The sequence below is a fragment of the Macrosteles quadrilineatus genome, unplaced genomic scaffold (genome assembly GCF_028750875.1).
Source record: "Macrosteles quadrilineatus isolate MER2022 unplaced genomic scaffold, UCM_ALF_1.0 Scaffold_7__1_contigs__length_78375512, whole genome shotgun sequence".
Taxonomy (NCBI): Eukaryota; Metazoa; Arthropoda; class Insecta; order Hemiptera; family Cicadellidae; genus Macrosteles; species Macrosteles quadrilineatus.
In genome coordinates, this window is record NW_026542600.1 from 65,393,906 (window position 1) to 65,410,222 (window position 16,317).

The window sequence follows — 16,317 nt, forward strand, 5'->3', positions numbered from 1 at the left end:
TAGATCTCCACCAAGATAAAAGCCACACTATTCATTGTACCAGGAAAGATATGTTCTTAGCTCCCATGGTACAGGAAACTCTGTTGAGAATCGCAGTAGTAATAATTTGTCTAAAGGTAGCTTTTCTGAGCTACGTACACATTCGAAACGTAGCCTTGAAAAGAGCCCAATGCGGTCTCGTTCACATCCAACTCAGCAATGTTCCTCGTCTCGAGGATCTGCTTCAATGTCCAAGAGTCTGATAAGGACGGAAATAAAGAAATGTCGGTAAAAGAAAAACTCAGAGGTGATCTAAGTTAAGATGTGTATGATAGAAGAATGTCATCTGAAAATGCAATATCTAGGAACAAACAGATGAATGTGTGAAAGCTAAGGGACACATAAAAACTGTCCAGGAGTAAAGACGCTGGTTCACATATGTCTGACATAAACAATAGCCGAAGGCGTTACAAGAGATTTGGAAATAGTTGCGCTCACCAAAATACCAATGAAAACTTTGAAAAACATGAGGAACTAGATAGATCTGTAAATGTAATACTAAAATTCTCTAATCTTTAAGAAGAAGCATGCCTTCAATCACCCTCTGGATCAAGTGATTACGAGGCAGCTGATGATGAAGGGTCAAGGGTAGATGATTTGGATTCTAAGTTTGAAGAAACACTTTCCATGCCCTCACTCCTGCGGTTGTTACCTTTGAGAAGATAACAGTGCTCTATTTTGTTGGTATGAACAGTTCAGTTATTTTGTAACTAAGTGGTAAATCCGTTAAAATACTTGAATGTAAAAAATGTCAGGCTCCGATAGATCTCAACTATAAAAAAGCCACACTATTCATTGTACCGGGAAAGATATGTTCTTAGCTCCCACGGTAAAGGAAACTCTGTTGAGAATCGCAGTAGTAATAATATGTCTGAAGGTAGCTTTTTTGAACTACGTACACATTCGAAATGTGGCCTTGAAAAGAGCCCAATGCGGTCTCGTTCCCCTCCAACTCAGCAATATTCCTCGTCTCAAAGATCTGCTTCAGTGTCCAAAAGTCTGATAAGAGACAGAAATAAAGAAATGTCGGTAAAAGAAAAACTCAGAGGTGATCTAAGTAAAGATGTGATGATAGAAGAATGTTATCTGAAAATGCAATATCTGAACGAACAGATGAATGTGTGAAAGCTAAAATGTGTTTAATGTGTTTTACCCTTCTGGACCAGATAATTCATATTTTTTATTGTTAACTCCAATCTTTATAAAATTTTACTGTCAGAATGTGTTGTTAAAGTTAGTAATATTTAAAGGTCTATTTATTGTTATGTTTTTAAAGCTTTATTCATCTGAATTAATTTTGTCTAGTCATTTTTCTCATTGTAACTATTAAAGACAGTTTTATAAAGGAAAGCCTATTAAAAGAAAAATATTTTTAATAAAAATCTCATTTGTAATAGTTTTGGTCAGTGAACGAGTGGTACGGAAATTGTTTTTTGGAATCATTTCTTGAAAAGCTTGGTAGGCCTAATGTTATCAAGTTTATATGGACTTTTATTAGTTAGGCCTGGAATGTGTTCAAAGGGTCCCGGATGGGAGGCTTGTTTCAGCTGCTGTCTTCGGAGAAAGTCGCCCGGGGGAACATACTACACTCTTCCTCCTCGGGTTGCCAATGGCCCAGCTCCTCCGGGGAACATTAGGCCACCATCCGCCCTATACCACCACCGCCTGCCACCAACAAGGACTACTGTGTATTGTGCCGCCAAGAACCGCAAGTGTTTTGGACTGATTAAGATTTTTAAAGATTTATATTTAAAAAGGGGGCCCCTAAATTATTTATTATCTGTTATTTATTTCTAGTAATTTATTAGATTGTTGATTTATTTAAAGTTTAAAACAGTATTTACAGTTACCATTTTTTAAATTATTCATAGTTAGGCCTAGTTTTTCAGTCACAGTTACCGTCCAATTTAAATTTTATTAGGTCAATTTTTTATTTACTGGTACCAGTTTGTAAGTTCAGGAGGGTAGAAATAAATTCTTTTGCTTTAAAATTTTTGAGAAAGAGATTATTTAAATGAGATTCTTTGGACGGATGGAATTTGTTGTTTGTTAGTTGTTGAATTTTTGATTAAAATATAGGCTTTTGTTCACTATTTGTTTTTGTTTTGATATTCACCCACGGCCTTTCACTTTTGTTAGGGATGTGGGGCGGCCACTCGCACTGTCACTATGGGGCGGTCTCCCCAATAGTTCCCCAATAGTAGTGGGGCGGTCGTTTCCAATAGTTGTTCGTCTGGACACGGTGCGAGGGGTCGGCTCAGAACACGTAAAAACTGTCCAGGAGTAAAGACGCTGGTTCACATATGTCTGACATAAACAATAGCCGAAGGCGTTACAAGAGATTTGGAAATAGTTGCGCTCACCAAAATACCAATGAAAACTTTGAAGCACATGAGGAACTAGATAGATCTGAAAATGTATTACTAAAATTCTCTAATCTTCAAGAAGAAGCATGCCTTCAATCACCCTCTGGATCAAGTGATTACGAGGCAGCTGATGATGAAGGGTCAAGGGTAGATGATTTGGATTCTACGTTTGAAGAAACACTTTCCATGCCCTCGCCCCTGCGGTCGTTACCTTTGAGAAGTAACAGTGCTCTATTTTGTTGGTATGAACAGTTCAGTTGTTTTGTAATTAAGTGGTAAATCCATTAAAAAGAGCCCAATGCGGTCTCGTTCACCTCCAACTCAGCAATTTTCCTTGTCTTTAGGATCTGCTTCAGTGTCCAAGAATCTGATAAGGGACGGAAATAAAGAAATGTCGGTATAAGGAAAACTCAGAGGTGATCTAAGTAAAGATGTGTATGATAGAAGATTGTTATCTGAAAATGCAATATCTGAACGAACAGATGAATGTGTGAAAGCTAAGGGACACGTAAAAACTGTCCAGGAGTAAAGACGCTGGTTCACATATGTCTGACATAAACAATAGCTGAAGGCGTTATAAGAGATTTGGAAATAGTTGCGCTCACCAAAATACCAATGAAAACTTTAAAGCACATGAGGAACTAGATAGATCTGAAAATGTAATACCAAAATTCTCTAATCTTCAAGAAGAAGCATGCCTTCAATCACCCTCTGGATCAAGTGATTACGAGGCAGCTGACGATGAAGGGTCAAGGGTAGATGATTTGGATTCTACGTTTGAAGAAACACTTTCCATGCCCTCGCCCCTGCGGTTGTTACCTTTGAGAAGTAACAGTGCTCTATCTTGTTGGTATGAATAGTTCAGTTATTTTGTAACTAAGTGGTAAATCCGTTAAAATACTTGAATGTAAAAAATGTCAGGCTCCGATAGATCTCAACTATAAAAAGCCACACTATTCATTGTACCAAGAAAGATATGTTCTTAGCTCCCACGGGAAAGGAACTCTGTTGAGGATCACAGTATTAATAATATGTCTGAAGATAGCTTTTTTGAACTACGTACACATTCGAAACGTGGCCTTAAAAAGAGCCCAATGCGGTCTCGTTCACCTCCAACTCAGCAATGTTCCTCGTCTCGAGGATCTGCTTCAGTGTCCAAGAGTCTGATAAGGGACGGAAATAAAGAAATGTCGGTAAAAGAAAAACTCAGAGGTGATCTAAGTAAAGATGTGTATGATAGAAGAATGTTATCTGAAAATGCAATATCTGAACGAACAGATGAATGTGTGAAAGCTAAGGGACACGTAAAAACTGTCCAGGAGTAAAGTTGCTGGTTCATATATGTCTGACATAAACAATTTCCGAAGGAACATACCTCATGTATGGAAGAAACACTCAAAGTCCTCCTGAACACCCATTTTCCAGGAAACACTAGGACCATGATATCCTGCTGGACAGGTGCACTGGAAGCAAGTCCAGGAGTAAAGACGCTGATTCACATACGTCTGACATAAATAATAACCGAAGGCGTTACAGTTTTGGAAATAGTTGCGCTTACCATAATACCAATGAAAACATGGAAGCACATGAGGAACTAGATAGATCTGAAAATATAATTCTCTAATCTTCAAGAAGAAGCATGCCTTCAATGACCCTCTGGATCAAGTGATTATGAGGCAGCTGATGATGGGGTCAATGGTAGATGATTTGGATTCTACGTTTGAAGAAACGTTTTCCATGCCCTCGCCCCTGCGGTCGTTACCTTTGAGAAGATAACAGTGCTCTATTTTGTTGGTATGAACAGTTCAGCTATTTTGTAATTTAGAGGTAAATCCGTTAAAATACTTAAATGTAAAAAATGTCAGGCTCCGATAAATCTTCACCTTGATAAAAGCCACACTATTCATTGTACCAGGAAAGATGACTGTGTTCTTAGCTCTCATAGTAAAGGAAACTCTGTTGAGAATCACAGTAGTAATAATCTGTCTGAAGGTAGCTTTTTCGAGCTATGTTCACATTCGAAACGTGGCCTTGAAAAGGGCCCAATGTAGTCTCGTTCACCTCCAACTCAGCAATGTTCCTTGTCTCGAGGATCTGCTTCAGTGTCCAAGAGTCTGATAAGGGACAGAAATAAAGAAACGTCGGTAAAAGAAAAATTCAGAGGTAACCGACGTAAGTAAAGATGTTTATGATAGAAGAATGTTATCTGAAAATTCAATATCTGAACGAACAGATGAATGTGTGAAAGCTAAGGGACACGTAAAAATTGTCCAGGAGTAAAGACGCTGTTTCACATACGTCTGACATAAACAATTTCCGAAGGAACATACCTCATGTATGGAAGAAACACTCAAAGTCGCAATAAAGTCGTTGGGGTCTTGTGTGACAGTGTCACAAACAGTTAAGGCGTGTAAAAACACTCTCAAAATAGAAGCAGTTAAAATCGCTGGAGTCCTTGAACACTTGGGCATGAGAAAGCTGATGCACTGGCCAGGAGTGGTGCAGAAGAACAGCTTATGGGGCCAGAACCCTACTGTTGGTACCCTGATTTGTTTTGGAGTAGCCAAAGTCCGAGGCTGATAGATATTTTGAATAACAAAAATATACTAGTTCACTTAGAATTAATAATATGGATTTTGTTGGTCCATTTAGTCATGCTTTAAGAAAATATGGATCTTTGTCCCGTAGTCCTATTTTTTTGTGCTCTAAGATACCATATACTTGGTTTGGAAGATAAAAATTTGAAATTTTCTCACAATTCAAGAGCTGTTTTACCATATACCTTGTGACGCAAAATTCTAGGGGGGGAATAAACTAGTATTCACCAAGTCAGGCTAGGCCTACCCCTAGAACCAGCCACACTCAAATTTCTTCCCCGGAGTGCTCAGAAGGAGCCGAGAAAAATTCAGGGGTCGATACGAAGTTGTCACGGCTTTGACTGATCAATTTATTTAAAATTTAATCGAAGGCTCAGAGCTTAGAAGCGCTCAGGAAATCCTGCAGACGCTCAGTTGGAGCTACAGTAGAACCTCTTTAATCCGAACCCCTGTAATCCGAACGTCCACTAATCTGAACGCCTCATTGCTGTACTCTATACACAGTACAGTAGTTCTTTATTGTTTACTGTATTTATTGATATACACACTGTAATTATTTTAATTGTAATGTACAGTACTGTTTATTCCCTATGTTTACTACTGTATTAAATAAACACTGTATTTTACTTTATAAAGCATTTTTCATTTTTCCCTAGCTATTGATGTAAAAACAACAATATTTTCTGTAATCCGAACTATTCAATAGTCCGAACTACCCCCGGTCCCAATTAGTTCGGATTAAAGAGGTTCTACTGTATATCATCCCAGCCTTCGTAAAAGTGTTTTGGTAAATTTTGCCTAACTTTTGGATTGTCTCTGTAGGGCCGACGAGTATCCAATCTTAAGCCAATGTGATTTAAATACTCGTAATAAACTGTAAACTATCTGGCTAAAGACGGTGGTAGATAATAATATAAAACCGAATATAATGTAAAAGAGCAATTCCTACGGAGTCGTCGGGGGCCTAATTAATATAATTGGACGGAGAATGTATCGTTTAAAATAAATTTAATACTAATATTCGTGGCTGATTGTTCAAATCAGCCTACTCCCAAGACTAGGTTCTCTCGCCCGCCAAAGACGGGGTTTAGAACTCAGACGACAAGTCTCGGGGTATTAAATCGGCGAATTAATTAGAATAAACGGACGTAATAATCATTCGTATAAATCGTAATTTTGAAACCAGTTGATCTAAATCAAACCAAACGATAATCACTGCTAGTCACTGGCAGGCAGGAACTGGCGGGTCTAAAAATCAAGTCGGCGAAATTTAAGTTATTAAATTTAGAGGTTTAAAATTGAGTTCTGAAACGAAAATAGTCGTAAAACGAGAATGCGTGCGTTAAACGAAAATAAAGTAAAACGTAGAAATGGTCTAACTATTAGAATAGCTAACCTTCGTAATATCGGCGATCGGCGGGAATGCGTAAGTAGTCTTGTAACGATGATGTTACTTCGTAGACGGCGTGTGAACGAATAATCCTCTCCTGGAGTAAAATCCTTCGTTCCTGCCCGCTCGAGGCTTACGCGCTCAAGCGGCGAACTTTAGTACTACTAGACAACAGCTGATCGCAAATTCACTTGTTGAGCTGGTCTAGTTTCGTCTGTCGTCTGTCAACAAATAAACACCAGTTTGGGGTTATGTCGTCGGCTGCGTTAAATATCTGTAAAATCGGCCGGTTTAACTTTATTATGTGAAACGAAGCGCTATTATGAATAAATATGTAGTTGTGGATGTGTTTGTGTACTTTCCTGTGAATAAAAATAGGCCTACGTTCTTTGGCCCATAGTCCAAGCTATGGCCAACACATAGGCCTAGGAGTAGGCTATTGTGGATAAAAATCGGGTAAGTTCTGGTGTTCATTTATTCGCAGTACGTTTTTACCCCCCTTAAAATTTGGTACCTTACAACCTAATCAAGCCACTAGCTAAAAATAAGCTAAATTCTAGTGATGTGTGAAAACTGAATATCAAATCCAACAAATCATCAAAAATTGGAGAACTGAATCTCATACACTTGTTCTTAATCTGGTCCACCACAACCCATGTATTCACTGACAAAAAATTTTGAACCAGATTAATAGTCCAGGCAAATTAGATCAAATATAGGGTGTGCTCCCCAAAAAATCGTCTAAAGCTGGAAAGTGTTTTAATACCTTTTGGGGGTCCCAAATAAGACTCCTATGAGTTTGCGACGGATTCTGACGTCTGCTTAAGTTTTGGGAGTCGAAAAACTATGAAAATTTTGCACTTTTTTCAGTTTTTCACTTATAACTCCTAAATAACGAATCCTAAGGAAAATGTTGTTCAAAGGTGTCTTTTAGTGCATTAAATTCCGCGTCGATTGATGTTAAATATGTCAAAATCGGCTTAGCCGTTTAGTCGCTGTAGCTTTTCAAAGTTGGGATATTTTCATCAACATGGCCAAAAGGTTGATTATTTGACCAGTTTTCGGCTTAAAACTCATAAACGACGCATGCTATACAAAAATGCACCTGTAGTTAGTTTGGAAAACACAAAATTCTGCGTATAATGTTTTTTTTTATTAATCAATAACGGCAATTGATTGTTACCTACTTTGTATGGACGCCATTTCATTGAAAAAAAGTATTAAAGTTAAAGTTGGGAAATTTTAATAAAATTGGTAACAACATAGATCCTGTCCTTAAATGGATTATGAATTATTAGATAGTGGTTTATTCCATGATGGTCATCTAGAGGTTTATCTAATAAGGTGTGATGAGAGTAAGACACCCTATATAATTTTAAGTCTAATATTGTTGTCCGAAAATCCTAGGATTCATCCCAACCACCCATTATATACGATTTATCCCTGTATTCATCTTTCAGTTTTTGGATTACATCTTCTAACGCATGCTATAGAAAAAATGTTCCTGTTGTTAGTTTGAAGAGCATAAACGTCTGCGTAGAATGTTTTCCAATTCATTAAGATCGGCTTTACCATTTAACCGCTATTGATTGTTAACACTAGATCTGATGCTTGTCAAGTTTAAAATCTTACCATTGAAATCTGGCAAACAACCAGCCTAATTACAAAAAACATAGGGGATATGGCAGTGAATCTATCCACTAGTGTGACGTCATGGATCGTGCAGCATGGCCTATGAACAAGTAAGTGCTCATGAGAGCAATATCTTACTGTGGAGAGCTTTTTCCGAGATAAGGGAATCAATGATGTGGATCTAGCCCGATGGTTCGCTGGCAGGCCCATCGCAGTGAATGCTACCCATCAAGTTAAGGTATATTGTGGGATCACCTCTTCAACATATAATCAGCAAGTTGACAATATAAACTCCACGGATACGGTGGGATCAAAAAGAAATTCATCAAATGGTTCCAGTGTCACGACCCATTTACTGAAAATTGTTCGCTAATGTCAATCAGCTCAGCAGTTATCCCATATGATAGCATCAACGCGAGATATGTATAAATCATAATGGAAAGGCACAGCTTGCAAGAAAATCGTAAATAGGCAAGCCTATAATGGCCATAAACTGTGCAGAATAAAAGGAAGTGGTGACATTAATCGCGAGCTGTGATGGCAACAGCAAAGGTTAAAGAAGAATCTGCCCCCTCAGTCAACACGTGATATTCCTCATTAAATCCAAGCCTCAATTTGAATCATACTTTGGATTGAAAATAGGTCCGTACCCACTAGCGCAGTTTGATGAAGAAAGCGTGATGTAGAAGAGTCGAAAATCTAACTATTCATGTAGCCTAACTACTCATGCTGTTTACTCCAATCAATGTGGATCTCACTGTGTTCTGACGGGTTACAACGCTTGGCGAAGTTGCAGAAGCAGGTTGGCTCTATACATGGTTGGGAGCAGAAAATATCCAAATCAAGTGAGGGTTGGTCTCTTCTAGAGGACACTTTCAACTAATTTTGACTTTGATTCTTACAAAAGGGGCTGCTCATCCACCAATCCTTTAGAGCTCATTTAAAATTGTACTTAATTCAGAGAGATAGGTATGGAAAATTAACGTCAATGGGTTAACTCCCATCACTACGGCTAATCCACCGGTTCGACAAGAACTTCTCAACTCCGTCTACCTATCTCGACCATCGTGTACATGTTAAAAAGGTTTACATTTTCTCGCTCCATATGAAATGCAGGGATATAATGAACTACTGTCTGAAAGACTTGCAAGGGGCACGATTATCTCAATTCGATATCTGACGAAAAAGATGTTACCGAATGTCACCATTTGTGGCAAGACCAATAAGAGCAAAGAATGAATCCTTATTCTTAAGATTCCAATGATGAGAAGTAGAAAAGTTATATGGTAAAATCTACGAAAAATCCCAATTTTTTTTAATAGGCTAAATACATAGTAAAACTATGTACATCCGTCCCATTATCATCTTTCGTTTATTAAGCTAAAAAATAGCATTTTTGCTATATTTAATAAAATCTTTCTCGTTGTAATATCTTATTATATATTAGAATCGCTTAACATCATTCGGGAGTGTCCAGTGATGGAATCGTATAAATGGGAGCTTAGAACGAATCGTAGAATTTTTGTAACCCCCTCAACAATATTAGATTTAAAATTGCATAGGGTCCCCTTCCCTTCACACATTCTTGGATAAACCTCTGGATGATAACCATGAAATAAACCACTATCTAGTCATTCATAATCATAATTCTACGCCGAATTTTGTGTTTTCCAAACTAACTACAGGCGCATTTTTGTATAGCATGCGTCGTTTAGGAGTTGTAAGTCGAAAACTGGTCAAATAATCAACCTTTTGGCCATGTTGATGAAAATATCCGAACTTTGAAAAGCTACAGCGGCTAAATGGCTCGGCCGATTTTGACGTATTTAACATCAATCGACGCGTAATTTAATGCACTAAAAGACACCTTTGAACAACATTTTCCTTAGGATTCGTTATTTAGGAGTTATAAGCGAAAAACTGAAAAAAGTGCAAAATTTTCATAGTTTTTCGACTCCCAAAACTTAAGCAGACGTCAGAATCCGTCGCAAACTCACAGGAGTCTTATTTGGGACCCCCAAAAGGTATTAAAACACTTTCCAGCTTTAGACGATTTTTTGGGGAGCATATGTCTAATTTGCCTGGGCTATAAGGGGCAGACGAGAAGCTGAACTCTTTTAACAGTTTACCTAAAGGACAACTTTAATTTAACCGATTCGTAACATTTCTGTTTATATCCTTACTTTAATTGCCTTGTGTCTAAGGGCAGCCTAATATGCAGATATTAGGTAATTAATTATAAAATAATCATTAATACACTAGTTAAAGATATAATGATTAGGGTATCAATATTTTTTAAAGCTCTATTATAAATTTTAGGATTCATGAAGAAAGAGTTAATAGCAGGGAAAACCTGTTTTCACAGTATACTCTGTATTGTGTAGTATAATAAAACCTCACTAACCAACAATTTGTCGACCCAGAGGTTGTCAAGTTTTGGGTCGTTGAGTTATCCAGAACATTTATATTTATATTTTTTAATGTGCTTTAATAAATTAATACATAACAGACTTATTTTTACACATAAATTTATTACTTACATGAATATTTTTGATATGATAGGTTACGTACCTTTTTTATTCCGTCTCCAGTCCTAATATCCTAAAGGGTGACTAGTTTCGGGTCAGAAATGACCCATTTTCAAACCCATTTTCATCAAATTGATTGGTCCAAAATCCGACAGAAGTCTTCGTTATGAGGTACAAACACATGTCGACACATAAAGTTCACACATTTTCGACACAAAGCACATTTAATGAATATTTTTGCATATTGAGTAAAGAATCTTCAAACAAATTTGAAATATTAAGCAATTAATAATAAATGTTCTGAAATTTTTTTTGCCCTGTTTTCTGTTGACTGTCAAATTACACACACTTTCAAATTGCATTTTCCGGGCGTGGAGTTAGTGAGGTTTTACTGTATAAATATTGTACTTAAATTTGAGATTGATTAGAGAATCGATTTTTGGAATTTTGCAATTTGGAACAAAACCCAGGATTTGAAATCCTAAATTCGAGCATCAATACTAAATACTAAGTATTTTAATATTTTTTAGGATTTTTTGAGAGGATAGCAGGCTTACCTGAATGGGAAAGAGTCCAAACTGGCACAGGAAACACAAAACAAAACTTTACACTATATACACAAAACATTAGAATATTTCACTGTCACTGACAGCATTTTCAACTAAGGAAGAGAGAGTTTGTACTTTATGTACAAACTACTTGTTGTTTGTACACAAAAATCTCTCTTCCTTAGTTGAAAATACTATCAGTGACAGTGAAATATTCTAATGTTTTGTGTATATAGTGTAAAGTTTTGTTTTGTGTTTCCTGTGCCAGTTTGGACTCTTTCCCATTCAGGTAAGCCTGCTAAACTCTCAAAAAATCCTAAAAAATCTAGGCCCTTGTGCTCTATGCTACACCCTTAAGTATTTTAATATGTTTTGGACACAATAAGACTTGATCAAATTTCACAAAATCCATTTATTAACATATTTTTATTACCATATAACCAATTACGATGTGGACGCAACCAGGCATATTTAAACCAAAATACGAGTGAAGGATGAGAATAGAATAGAGTGAGATGCTTTGTTACTGGCTAAGACCAGCTGCTTCTTAAGTCAAAATCATTTTATAGTCCAATGATGAGGAACAGCTGAGTCCAATTTCAAATCATCAAGAAGCTATTGACTTTTCTCCGATTACCTGGAAAATACTATAACCATTCAGCTACTCAGCCTTACAGTTTTATTTAGTGTTTCATGCCCTAAAAATCATGCACATTTGTTTTTTCTACAATATAATTTAGAAACTTACACTTACTAAAAGTAGAAGTAGGCCTAATCTTAATCACAAAAATCACAATCCTTGTTTTATACGATAATGTATCATTATGTGTTAAAAATATAACATTATGTTTCCAATTAAAATAATTGCAGACTAACTTAATATACATTTAAAATAATAAAATAGAGATTAAAATTAAACATTTCACTTAGTGAACAAAGTCCATAATTATTCAGTGGGATTAAAATAACAATTATTTGAAATAATTAAAGCCTATTTTTCATCCAGATGAAAATACAACAGTTAAAATTCATGCAGGCAAATTAAAATATAATTATGATCAGATTATAATATACAATTATCATAAATAAAATAAAATAAAAATTGAACGAGGGTTAAAATTGGAAAAATAGAAATTTAAGCTAAAACTGATGGTGGAACAAATATTATGACATAAAACAGAAAGACAATTTACAATCTAACAGCATTCCACAAAAAATATATCTATATGTTAAAAAAGTATGATTGTATTTCTAATTATAACAATAATTTACATGTCAATCGTCTAAAATATTATGTCTAGCGAGTACAAACTAACCAATGAGCTACCGTTCAAAACATGACAATCACTGTGTATTATCTTAGAATGATTTAGAGCATCAAACTTCCATATTTTGTACCTGAATTAAAATAAATAGTTGTACACATTCACACAGTCAAGTATCTTTATTTTAAAATTCGTGCAATAAATAATATTGGGCATAATCCACCAATATGTATCAAAATAAAATATTTAAATAAACAATTGATAACTGAAACAAATAATCACAGATTAATTCATGCTATTATGTATGCTTTTGCAATTGATTTCTGATTTGTATATTGAAGACAACAAAATAAATAGTACACTTACGATTAATAATCACTTTATAAATATATACAAATAAAAAAAACTAAAAAGAAATAGAAACTGATCAGATTTTAAACAGTGATAGCAAGTTAAAATCTAAAAACTACACAATATATGATCAAACAATAATTTACAATTAAAATCAAGTCAAATCATACAAGACAAAATCATTCAACTTTGCTAGTCATCTTTAAGAGGCTTTGCTTCTAATTGTCTACAATACAAACATCATTTTAATGATTTTATCCTTCGAGGATGATCATAATGTGATGCCATCAATGACAGTTTTTAAGCAGTTTCCAACAAATTTCCTTAAAACTAAAATCCATCCAAACAATTAAATTTTTAATTTACCTAGAGTTTATGATTTCTTTTGATACGGTACCAGCAAAAACAATGATTCCGTTAAAAACAATTGAGGAGCACTAACTCAGCCAGACTAGAGGGTAAAAAATTGACCAACAACTATTCTAATTTGAGAAGGAGATGTGGAGAAGAAAGATTATTGTCTGTAGCCCTGCACACTCAACATTCCACTAGTGGGTGTGACGTAGTCTCCGATCATGAGACTGTTGTTGACAGGGAAGTGAGCAGTGTTGCCAAGCACCAGCTGATGTGTCTGCTGCAAACAAAAAACAAAACGTACATCAGACAAACTGTTCCACATGATGTTATATCACACAATCAGTTGGGAAAATAACCACAGTTTTGTTTAGGAATTACATTTAACCCATTCCTGACTGAGTTATTTGTATCATGCAGTTAGAACTGAGTTAAAATGGGCCAATGTGCAGTGTTTTAGTAAAAAACTCATAAAAAATGTAATTTATGAAATAAACGCCTACAAATTTCCTTTTATGTGACACTAATTTTCAATCAAAAATATTTCATCACAATTTTAAATACATATATGGATTTTATATATATTTATACAGTATAAAAAAAATATTTTATGAAAGCATACCTACAAAAATTTTTTCAATCAATTTCTTGATAAAATTCATAAATAGTATTCAATTCCTTAGATAAAAAAAATTATTTGGTTTGTTTGTATATAAAATCCTTCATTTTATAGCTGTTTTTGTAAAGCTCTGCAAAACAACAAAATAGGCCTGAATAGGCCTAATAGAAACTTTCCACAAAAATTGCATGTGTACTAAGTTATGGTGTTGTGAGTATTGAAATAAATGGTAAATTATATTCTTAGCATGATTATATTAATTTTTAACTATAAAATGGATCAAAGTAGTCGTCAGGGAAATTTCAGGGAAATTTCACAGCATTTCAGGGAAAACAAGTTTCATTCCAAATACAGTATATCATTGTGGGTACTCAAAATGTTGTGGTTTTCATTCTCAATATGATTATATTATAATTATTCTTACCACCGGACAATTACCAAGCATGTTATAACCAAAAACGTGATTCGTCTTATTTCATACTCGAATACTAAAGAAAACCTTATAGCCTAATATAATAAATATAAGATTGGTAACTTACTTTTTTTGTGAGCTCCAGACCTTTCTGCCACAATATTATATACAGTTTTACACTATTTACACTCTATTTACATCCTTTTCCTCGGTTTCAAAAGTATGTTTGGGTGTGAAACACCTCGAAACATGTTTCTAAGTGCAAAGGCACAAGGCACTTCCTGCACTCGTACACGGTTTCACTTCTCCTGCCTTGAGCACTACACACTCTACACTTCCTTGAAGGCCTTTGCTTAGAAGTGGGCAAAATCTTCCTTATTAAATGACCCCAATGCCTGGCCTGTAACCGCAGTGGTGATTCAGCTGCAACCCATGGCCTTCCCCTACTGGTCTGTTAGTTAGATTGACACTTTCCAAAATCTGTTCAGCCAAATTTATCCTAAATTTTGACATTGTTGACTTTTTCTTTGTCACAATCTCATGAATTATCCTGGCATTGTTCAATGTAACATCAAAGAGATAAAACAATTTCTTGTACCCTTTCATACACTTGCACATCACTGGGAAGCATGAGAGTCGTTGGTCTTGTTTGTCCACCCCGTTCATGTTGTTGTTGTAGTTTATTACAACATTTGGTTTTAGTTGTGGTGGTGGATTAGGACGTCTTCTCTCTCGTTGTGGAATGACTTCCTCATATTCAGGTCTGGTATGGATGGTTGATAGCATGGCTACATCCTTTCTGTCCTTCCACTTCAGGGCTAAGATTTTCTTAGTGTGCAAAAAGGTAAGTTCACCTAATTCAAGCTGTCTCTTTTTTATTTCTTTTGGGAAATCGGTTCTGTCAGACCTCACAACTCCTACAGCGTACGTATGTCTGTTTAATAGCTCTAAAAAGAGTTTAGGTGAACTATACCAGTTGTCTAAATATAAAACCCGGCCTTCATCCAACAGATCTGCACAAATTTCTAATACTATTTTTTCACTGAGTAAAAAACTATTCTCCGGGGTTGCAGCATTTTCTGTCTGATTTTCACCAACCTCAAGATTTTCTGCATTGTCAGGATCATCTGTATTCTCCTCATTTTCTTCTTGGGTCTGTGTATCTGTCTCTTTGTCAACATAAATTATGAAGTTATAACAGTAGCCAGTTTTAGAGTCATTCAATTTGTATATTTTTATACCAAACCTGGCTCGTTTTGATGGGTTAAACTGTATATAGCTCAGTCTGCCTCAAAATTTTATTAGACTTTCGTCAACACAAATTTCTTTCTGAGGAGTAAATACTTTCTTATAGGATGCAATCAAATTGTCAATAATAGGCCTAATTTTTCTTAGTTTGTCATTAGGGTCTACAGAAGATGAGAAATGTAAAAAACGAGAAATAATTTTGAATCGGTCTCGTGCCATAGTTTCGCCAAAAATAGGCTGATGCAAAACCCTTCTCCTTGACCAGTTGTCATGGATATTAGCTTTCACATTTTGTCATTAGTACCACTAAAGCAAAATAGGCTTTTAGTTTATCAATGGTCAAATCTACCCATTTCACATTAGGCATGCCCTCATCTAGGTATTTGTGAGCATTCCTGTTTGTTTCGTCACATACCTGTTCCCAAAAATGATTTCCCAAAAACTGGTCTAGCACATCCAGTTCATTGCTCTTGTCTGTCAGTTGTCTAGATATAACAGGATTTATCCCATGTTTTCTGGTAAAAGGAATATTTTCTACCTCATTTTCACCCTCAAACCAGTCCCAGGGCTTTGGTTTTGTTATGCGTATTCGAGGCCTAGGCCTACGAACAGGTTCATTACGGTTTCGTCTGCGAATAGGCTCACTCCTAGGTCTATGCCTATTATGACCAGGATTCAGAGCTCGATTTTCAATATTTACATTATTTGGAATGTTTACGTTGTACTTTCTTCAACATTCGGTAAATCAACTTCATATTAATCAAGAGTAGGATTCAAGGTTGCTAGGTTAGCCGAACTACAACTTGGTAGACTAGACACACTTGGAACACTTACATCTTCATCACTGATAATTCGTTTGTCCTATTCATCACCACTCACTTCACAACCACTTTCCGCCAAAATATCATCAACAAACTGAGCAAAACGATCACTTTGTAAGAATAAATCATCGCGACGAAACGCCATAG

At 35.8% G+C, this 16,317-nt stretch overlaps 1 protein-coding gene across 2 annotated transcripts in view; it reads right to left on the reverse strand.

The window, feature by feature from the left end:
- Nucleotides 1–11,492: 11,492 nt before the first annotated feature.
- The window catches only part of LOC128997947 (histone-arginine methyltransferase CARMER), a 40,378-nt gene continuing 35,553 nt past the window's right edge, over nucleotides 11,493–16,317 (reverse strand). For both annotated transcript variants that reach the window (XM_054423796.1, XM_054423795.1), the window contains exon 12: nucleotides 11,493–13,350. In XM_054423796.1, coding sequence (XP_054279771.1) covers nucleotides 13,231–13,350 — 120 coding nt within the window. In that variant the 3' untranslated portion in view covers nucleotides 11,493–13,230. The remainder of the gene's footprint in view (nucleotides 13,351–16,317) is intronic.